Genomic DNA, 10000 nt, shown 5'->3' on the forward strand with positions numbered 1-10000 from the left:
GGTGTATTCGTGTTGGAGTCATGGTGCTGATGCTGATGGGTGGTTGGGGGGCGGGGGGGTGCTGGAAGTGTGAACGTGCTGTGAACTCTTTCTTTTAGAAGTCTGCTAGGTGTAAAAAATAAATCCCTGCCAGAAAATCTGTGATGGAACTCAGAGTGGAAATGTGATTGAAATACCGGAAATGTATATGTAACAAATACACATACACATGCACACATACACATCACAAAAACACACACACCTACTGTTTACTTTAATGATGAGTCATAGAATACCACACGCCATGCACTACCAAGATACATTCTGTAGTAGACGTTACATATTCTGTAACAATAATATATCTTAATGGCTCATGATGCAACTGTCTGATGGCCATGATAAGCATTTTCTGTCCCATGAGTCCTGGCTGGAGAGGTGTAGATTGTGTGTACTGGTGCTGTACTGGTCATGCTTGGTTGGCTCTGATACTGCGGCTGATTTTTCTCCACTCCAGATCGGTGTTTGCAGACACACTGGTGTTGCTGTGTCGTCTGGGAGATGAGTTGTTTTGATGAAAGGTTGTTCCAATAATATCAACCAGAGCAGACTTATTTGAAGAGATACAGAGATGCAATATTGTCGGATGGCTATTGATTTATTGAGTGTGTCTATGTGTGTGTGTGTGTGTGTGTGTGTGTGTGTGTGTGTGTGTGTGTGTGTGTGTGTGTGTGTGTGTGTGTGTGTGTGTGTGTGTGTGTGTGTGTGTGTGTGTGTGTGTGTGTGTGTGTGTCTACTGGCTGTGTCTTTTGAACTAAATATGAGATGAAACAGAGTTAGAGTTCCACACTGTGTGTGATGTGTTTATGTGTGTGTGTTTATGTACGTATGTGTATTTATGAAATCACAGATACACACACACAGACACACACACACACACGTGCCAGTACATTTGTGAAGCACCCCCCTCTATCTAATCGAATACATCAGTCATGGTTTTCAAAAACAGTCTCTTCCATTGCCACTGGAAAACTACATATCACCCCACAATCACGGCCCAGCCAGTGGTGTCTCACAGCCCATCTCCCCCCCTCTGAGGTTCCTGATGCTGGGCCAGGCACACAGATGCCACTCAGACCCTGCTGGAATGCGTGTCCAATGCAGCAGCTCACGTCCAGCAGCTGTCAGCAGCTGCCGCCGCTCGCTCCCCTGGGAGCCCGCAGACCACAGTTTCAGCAAAACATGCCGGAAACGACACCTTTCGCTCACCGTCCTGTTCTCTCCTCACACACAGGTACCACCCGGCCCCCGCGGGAAGGAGAGGTTCCAGGGGTGGATTACAACTTCCTGTCCGTGCCGGACTTCCTGGAGTTGGAGCAGAGTGGCACTCTTCTGGAAGTAGGAACTTACGAAGGTAAGGAAGCTCCCATTTGTGATGTGGTAGACCAGGAACCAAACCATTCCAGAAGAACTGGGACACATTTTACTTAGTGAGGCTGTACCGTCTTATTTCACCCTCCCTTCTCTTTATTCAAATTGACTTTAGAGATGCAAACTACAAAAGGGAAGGGGAAGACCTTGAATTACAATAGACTGCATTCTGATGCTAGTAATGAGTAGACAAACATTTTAATGGTTTTGATGGCTGAATTGAACACAAGCTCAGCTTTTAGATGCAGACCAAGATGGCTCCTCTTTAGTACAATGAGTTAATAAGCATTTTATACACCAAAAATACATGCGAGTTGTTACATTGGCTCACAGCTTTGATGACTTAACAACAGAGGAAAGTGGATAGTAAAAGATGGAACAAAAAAAAAGGAAACCTACTCCTTGTGCAAAAGAGCATAGTGTTTAATACCAACATTTAGCCTCATTTAGCCTAATCAAACGTGCTTCTGCTGTTCTAGCTTTAATTCTAACCAGAGCGTAGCTGTATTTCTGACTAGTCGAGAGCCTGAGGGTGTATGTTTCTCTGTAAAGCTCTGTAGCACCCAACCCACAAAAGACTTTGAAAAAGAAACACACCCACAATTCATGGAGGTTTGTTACCTGGTCTTGGCATCCATGTGACCCTCTGGTACCGCAGAGGAAAGAGTATGGGAAGGCACTCATCTGATATCATATTGTATTTAATCAATTAGATGATACCTGTAGTGTCTGACAGTTGGTGTAGAGGCAGACATTGAATCAGCACTTGCATTCTCATGAAAAGGAACCGGTTTCTTTATCACTATGATTTTTTATCTTCAGGAGCGGCTGAGACAGACAGATAATACCTTTTGTTTGACTAAGACATTGGAAGAGACAAAAAGACAGACAGACACATGGTGTCACAAACACACACACACACAGAGAAACAGACACACACACAGACAGACACACACAGACACACACACACACACAGACACACACACACACATGGGACAGACACACACACACACACGGGACAGCATTATTAAGTCTGTTGTCCTCCCATTCCCCCTGGGTGCTGGCGGTGCCTACAGTCTCTGGCACGCTGCTTTAATCTCCTTTGCCCCACCTCTGCAGGTCTCTGGCATCCCTCATCTCTCTCTCTCTCTCTCTCTCTCTCTCTCTCTCTCTCTCTCTCTCTTCCTCTCTGTCTCTCTCTCTCTCTTCCTCTCTCTCTCTCTCTCTCTCTCTCTCTCTCTCTCTCCTTCTTTCTGTTAGTACAGCCCAGCCCTTTGCTAATGATACATATCTAACCACAGGTAACACTTTTGGACTAAACAAATGAATCGCTGCAGAGGGCAAGTATAGCTGCAGGAGACTGATCTCTGACACTCTGACACTCTGACACACACACACACACACACACACACACACACACACACACACACACACACACACACACAGACTATCAAATGCCAGTAAACACAGCCTTGGAAGGTCTCGTTGGCAAATGTGGTCAGTGGTTGGCTCAGAGTCTTGACTGGTTCACATGTCCCCTATAGACTGCAACAGACAGAAGGCTAGAATTATGTGACCAGCGGCTCATTCTGACACTCATTCTACTCACCTAAGTAAGGGGTTCAGAGGGACTGAAGGTTAAACTGATCAGTGGTGGCAAGCTTGAGCAGTACACACGTGTGACTTACTCCAGCATAATTTGCCATATGTAATGTCAACAGCAAGTTGGGCCGTATGCAAGTAACAATAATAAAGTCAATTTGTTTTAGAAGAGTAAAGTTCTTAAATGGCTATATTTATTATGGACCTGGCCATAAATATTCATATACATAATATTTATTCATTTTTGTGCGGAACAAGCGCATTCTATTTAGAACATTTTGCCCGGTCCCATTTGGCTTTTTTTAGCTCGAGAGAGGCCATGCATAAATTCATATTTTAACAGGCAGAACTTTTCCTCCATCTCCCCTGATAAAGGATTGAACTGGAGAGTGTGTGTGTGTGTGTGTGTGTGTGTGTGTGTGTGTGTATGTGTGTATGTGTGTGTGTGTGTGTGAGTACATGCGCCTCATGCTCTTGAACAATGTGGCCCCGGCCTGTCAGACTCTAGCCCAGCCAAGCAGCCAGCCAAGCAGCCAGCCAGCCGTTCTCCCTCAGCCCCTCCACGCCACAGCGGCGTGCACAGACCCCATTCACTTCTGGATTGTTCTCCTCTCCCATTGTACTTCCTGCACTCTCACACACACACACTAAGAGCCACCAGATTTGATAGATCCTCTCTCTCTCTCTTTCATTCTCAAGCTTTCTTTCTCTCTCACTCTTTCCACCTCCCTTTCTTTCTCTCTTTTCTGTATCTGTTTCTCTCTCTCTCTCTCTCTCTCTCTCTCTCTCTGTCTCCCTCTCTTTCTGTCTTTCTGGGTCTCTTCAAGCATGCTAATGTCCCATCCCCCCTCCCCGTTGCCCTCTTTCTTGTCGCCTAGGTAACTATTATGGAACACCCAAACCGCCAAGCCAGCCCCCCTGTGGGACAGTGATTACCCAGGATGCACTGCGAGACGGCCTCACAGGTTCCCAGAATTCCACCCCCAAGCGCACCAAGTCCTACAATGACATGCAACATGCAAGAGTAGTGCCAGTGGACAACGGGGATGACGACATTGTTGCAGACATGAACAACACTTTCACAGGTCAGAGCAGCTCTAGTGTGTGTGTTTTAGGAGCAGGTGTGTGTGTTTGTGTGTGTGTGTGTGTGTGGGGGGGGGGGGATGCAGGGGGGGATGGGCATGTTTTGTGTGTGTTTGGGAAGGTTGGCTGTGTGTTGGAAGCTGGAAGGTGAGCAAAGTGTGTGGGGGGAGGGGTGTGTTTTGTGTGTTTGTCTGTGTGTGTTTGTGTGGAGGAGGAAAGTTGGAAGTATGAGTGTAAGAGTGTGTGTGTGCGTGCGCATGTGTGTGTGTGCGTGCGTGTGTGTGTGTGTGTGCCGGCTACCTCATGTCTTTGTGATGGTGATTTTGTCTTTGTCAGGGCACATAACAGTGCCATCTGGCTGTGAGAATAATCAGATCTCATGCTGGGACCAGAGGGCCTCAGTGTGTGTGTGTGTGTGTGTGTTTGTGTGTGCGCGCGTGTGTGTGTGTGTGTGTGTGTGTGTGCTCTTACCCCTTGATAAATTGGCCCACTGCATTGAAGGCTGTTCAAAAGAGGAGTGCTATTTACCCATTTAACAAATGTATCTTGGAATGTATGAATATGTATGATTTATTTAAAGTCTGGTAGCATCCAAAGCAGTGTGTAAATTCAGACAGCTTGCACCTCGTAGGAAAACAGGAAATAGGAAGGGTGTGAAATTGATATAGTGGCCATTTCTGACAGGAAATAAGTATATTCGGGGTGTGTTGTGTCTTGCATTATGATATGACTGGATGCTAATGCCTCTTCATATCACATATTAGCATTTTTAACATAAATATGAGAGTGTGTGAGTGCATGACCTTTTAACATACAAATAACCAAACCTTTTATTAGTCTCAGTGACTAGCAGTAGAAGTATGTGTGTTTGTAAGAGGCAGAGATTCTATTTAAACATTATTTCATTTCAATGACTAGGATCTACAACTGTGTGAGCATGTGTGTGTGTGTGTGTGTTGGGGAGGTGGAATGCGTAGTGGATGTGTGTGTGTGTGCATGAGTGCTTGCACGTATGTGTGTGTGTGTCTGCATACCTCCATGTGGGTGTGTGTCTGCATACCTCCATGTGTGTGTTTATGTGTGTGTGTGTGTGTGTGTGTGTGTGTGTGTGTGTGTGTGTGTGTGTGTATACTGGGTGGTTTCATTATCATTCTGCCTGAATCCTGCCCCAAAGAGCCGTGTCTGAATGGAAGTGGAGGGCAGAAAGCCATGGACAGAGTGGGCGGTGCAAGATCAGAGGCTCCCTGCGCTTTGTGTGTGTGTGTGTGTGTGTGTGTGTGTGTGTGTGTGTGTGTGTGTGCGTGTGTGTGTGTGTGTGTATAAGTGTGCTAGGGTGAAAGAAAGTGCATGTGCCTCCAACTCCAACTGAACGGGAACATAAAACTGTTTCTCTTCTTTATCCTCCTCCTCCTCCTCAATACCCAGAGTTCTTAGCGCGTAGTCTCTTCCCCTCTCCCCTGTTGTGTGCAGGAGACACTGGTCGGCAGGAAGTGCACGGCGTTGTGCGAGAGAACGCCCCCTCCTACACGCTCAACAACGCCATCGCCTCGCCGCCGGTAACCCCCGCCAGCCCCCATCATGCTCAGCTCCCTCCTGAGGAGGACCCTCTGGGGCCGCTGCCTGAGAACTGGGAGATGGCCTACACTGAGAATGGAGAGGTCTACTTCATAGAGTAAGAACCAGCGCTCTCATACACTGAACCTCACACTGACATTTACACTAGCCACTGACCTTCCCCCTAAGAACTACATTACCCACCCTGCCCCTTTCTCCCTAACACTGAGAGCTACAGTGCATGCTACTATTCTCTCTCCTTCCATGTGGGGAAGGACTACCCACCTTTCCTCAAACAAAAACCTAACCTAACAGTTAGAATGACATTATCCACTCACTTTCATAAAGAGAGGCGACTAGTATACTTGACAGCACAGTTACCCATCATTCAGGTGTGAGAATGACACGCTCAGCTGTGTGGAGTGACTGATCATTACTTGCAAAGCAAGTGTATGACGCAAGCTATATTTGGGTTGATCATGAAAGTTACTTTGTACAGGGGACTTTGTGTGTCCTCTCATGACTTGTGATCATGAAATATTGCACAAAGCGCAGGTTTAGCTTTGTGGATTGTGTTGTATATTGATGCAGCTGTAGTGGTAATGAAGCTGAAACATTTTTGGAAGATAGATTCAGTTATCTATATATCACAGTATGGATGTGAGGTGTTTCTAAGAAACCAAAGGCCAAAAAAGACCCTTAGTGCTTTCCCTTTTATGTAAAACACACAACACTATGATTTTGATTTGATCCACGTCTGAATTCTCATGTTTTCCCTCGAAAGTCTGTGGATGGCCTTAGAGCTGTAGAACCTACAACCCCTCGTACGATTGCGATACCTTCTTTGTAGAATGGGAACGAGCCCTCAGTAAGATGGTGACTGTACACACCATTACGCACTTGATTATGCACTATCAAAGACACGCAGCATTCAAGGAGCACATCTTTTATTTTTAGATTTTCGATGTTTCTCTTTTCATGCGCATCTTGTGTGCAGTGGAACCTGTTATGAAAAAACCAGCGCTGCAGCTCAGGCACTCCAGAGAAACGGGCTCCCTCGAGACGCTCCTCAGCAGAGACATTTTTAGCTGCTCCACATCTCGCTGGCTGTTTGGTGCTGCCGGTGGTTTGGCGTCCGTGTGATTGTAAGATAGTAACGGGTCCGTGCCACGTTTCAGTGGAGAGGCCGTGAGGTCGATGGAAGGACCGGGGAGGTCCAGGCTCCTCAGTGGCAGACAAACAGCCTGTGAGCGGCCTCTTCTTCCTCCTCCTCCTCCTCCTCCCAGCGGTGTGCGGAGGGAAACAGGCTGTTGTCATGAGTCATGCGTCCAGTCCCCCTGCAGTCATGCATGAGTCTGTCAGGCCAGTACAGTGGAGGCACTCAGCATTCCTGTGTGTGCACTACAAAAACGCAGGCCTTTTTCTCTCACTTTTAACTTTTCCATTGGAACTTTTTCCATTTCCTTTTCTATAACTCTTACATTACACTTCGACATCCCGGCTCACAGGGGGTATGATGCTTCATCATGCTTTGTGGATGTATTTGGTCTCTAAGTTTAGATTAGGCTACTATGCAGGCATATGGTTAGACGACCATTAGAAAAATGAGAAACAAATGATTACTCTTTATATAACAGCATCCTTCTACCAGACTACTGAAGCAATCAGCTCATTGCACTTAATTGGCATTTACCCTAATTCTAACATTAGGGCATTAACCCTAAGTCTAACATTAGGGCATTAACCCTAAGTCTAACATTAGGGCATTAACCATAAGTCTCGAACCCGAGGGCTGTAAAGTATTACGGACACCAGGCGTAAACGTAGCAAAGGTGAAGCTCAAACGTGTTGGTGTGGATGTAGCCTAACCCTGGTTACAATGTCAGTCATTGTTCCAATGATTGTTCCAATCATCAGTACTTCAGCAGTCTAATGTGTAGAGACAAAGTCAACTCGCCTTTGCTCCTTTGAAGAAGACACGTGCAAGCTGGTTTCTCCATTGTGAGAGCAGTTGAGTAGTTGAGAGCCTGTTGTGTCAAACCCTGTCTGAGCATCAGGTCAGTCAGGTTGGTGCTGAGTTTGCACAGCTTGTCTGTGTAGGTGTGAGGTGACGCCATCGATCCCATCAGCATGGCACACTCTATATAAATGCAGTTTTATCTCTAGCTTCAGCATTTCTTGTCCTCTTACGGTAGTGTCCTAAATGTCTCATGCATCTCTAGGCTTCCGTGGATGTCAGAGAGATGCATCACGTACGTCTGACTTTCTATTCACTTCTTGCACAAATACACATGCTCGGAGTGGCTATATTAGTTATAGATTTTATATGATGACGACGGGTAGAGATGTCTGCTCCTGAAGAATAGCCGTCTTTGCCTTATATTGCATCCCTGTGCCTGATGGCAAAAGTTAAGCTAAACTGGAGTTTTTCTGTCACCCTGTTCTGTACCGATCCTCGCTAGCCAATAGAGACGCTCTTTTCATACATGAGCATGTGCAAACACGCACACACAAACACACACACACACACACACACACACACACACACACACACACATATCGTCTCTCTATAACTCAGTGGAACAAACACGCAGTGTACACACACACACCTCTGCCTCAGCATGGCAGCAGAGACGAGAAGAGGTGATGAAGGATTTCCAGAACACACTTACCTCTTACCTCATCTCGCAATCTCACCCGCTCCAGCATGACACTAACAACCCTTGTCATAGGTCATTGCTTTAATCCTGATAAATATGTATGGGTCTACTGCGCTTCAAGTCACACTGGACACTATTATCAGCTTTGTGACTCTATTTGATGCATTGTGGGTAACGTAGGTGTTTAGATAACACCACAACATATTGGAAGTATATGATATCAATGTGTTTTTTTCCTGGCAGTTCCAGCCCAGTTCCCCTAGAACCAAGGCCAGAGGAGTTTAGAAGTCAAGTGCTCTCTGGCTTTTAGCTGGTAGATAAGTTGAGGTAGCGTTGAGGTTTAGCTGGTAGATAAGTTGAGGTAACGTTGAGGTTTAGCTGGTTTATAAGTTGAGGTAACGTTGAGGTTTAGCTGGTATATAAGTTGAGGTAACGTCGAGGTTTAGCTGGTATATAAGTTAAGGTAACATCGAGGTTTAGCTGGTAGATAAGTTGAGGTAACGTGGCGGTTACGTTGGATTGGTGGATTAAGGTGCTGACCTGTTTTGGCTCACGTTCCGGCTTGTTGTGTTTCTGCAGCCACAACACAAAGACAACCTCATGGATGGACCCCCGTCTGGACAAGGAGCAGAAGCCACAGGAGGAGTGTGAGGATGATGGTAGGACACACTTACTTCCTGTGTGTGTGTTTCCTCTGTAGATATGCATATGTAGCATCATATATGTATGTGAATGTGTCTTAGTTTTGTTGTATGTACAGCACGTGTGTGTGTTTTCGCACACCGCTCTAATTGGTGCGTGTGTGTGTTTGTGTGTGTGTGCATGCAATTGTGTCTCATTAGCGGTATTGTTCCAAAGACATGACTTTGCGTGTGTGTGAGCATGCAGCAGTATTTCAGTAGTGGTAGTATTAGCAAAGCAGTATGTGTCAGTCAGTGCATGTAATAATGCTTCACTAGCAGTAGATGGAGCTCCTGAGCTTTTGCAGCCCAATATTGTATATTGTGCGCCTTGAGTAGGTGTGTGTGTATGTGTGTATACACTGTGTGTATGTGTGTGTGTTTGTGTGTTTATGTGTGTGTATGTGTGTGTGTGTGTGTATTTTATTTACTGATTAATTGTATTCAGCCTGAGGACAAGCCTTTCAACCAGACAAAATCTCTCTTACTCGCTTTCTTTCTTTTACCCTGGTGCTCTCTCTCTCTCTCTCTCTCTCTCTCTTTCTATCTGTCTCTCTCTCTCTCTCACACACACACACACACACACACACACACACACATATATTCACAAAGTTATGATATGCACTATAAATTCCGTCATACTCAAGATGAAAGTGTTCCAATATGAGGCACATTTTCCTCCCTGTAATAACACTGTGTGCTCCCTTCCTCAAATACCATAATGTGCTTCACACAACAGCAAAGCTGCAGCAGAGAGGTGCAGGCTACAGTACAACAGCAGTGTCAGTAAAGAAATAATGGCTTTTTAATGAGAGCAAAGGCAAGCTCAGAAAAAAAAAAACATGCCGTTGCTGCTGTGCCTAAGTTACCAATAAAGGCAGTATCGCCCCCTGCTGGTAATCAATATAAATTTGGCTTTATCTCTATTTCCAGCCTTTCTTTCCTGTCTATGGTAGTGTCCTAAGTATGGCATGCATCTCTGGGCTTTAATGGTGCTTGTATATTGCCTGGGGT

The 10000-nt window shown here is 45.7% G+C and overlaps 1 protein-coding gene across 15 annotated transcripts in view; it reads left to right on the forward strand.

Moving 5' to 3' along the window:
• Positions 1 to 10000, forward strand: part of LOC105898963 (membrane-associated guanylate kinase, WW and PDZ domain-containing protein 1-like) — a 107971-nt gene that overhangs the window by 57395 nt on the left and 40576 nt on the right. For 10 of the 15 annotated variants that reach the window (XM_031566205.2, XM_031566207.2, XM_031566208.2 and 7 more), the window contains exons 3-6: positions 1271 to 1390; positions 3888 to 4094; positions 5518 to 5764; positions 8886 to 8965. In XM_031566205.2, the coding sequence (XP_031422065.1) occupies positions 1271 to 1390; positions 3888 to 4094; positions 5518 to 5764; positions 8886 to 8965 (654 nt within the window). The remainder of the gene's footprint in view (positions 1 to 1270; positions 1391 to 3887; positions 4095 to 5517; positions 5765 to 8885; positions 8966 to 10000) is intronic. The other 5 variants (XM_031566214.2, XM_031566215.2, XM_031566218.2 and 2 more) reach the window with 1 other exon arrangement.

This window comes from Clupea harengus, chromosome 4 (genome assembly GCF_900700415.2).
Source record: "Clupea harengus chromosome 4, Ch_v2.0.2, whole genome shotgun sequence".
Lineage (NCBI taxonomy): Eukaryota > Metazoa > Chordata > Actinopteri > Clupeiformes > Clupeidae > Clupea > Clupea harengus.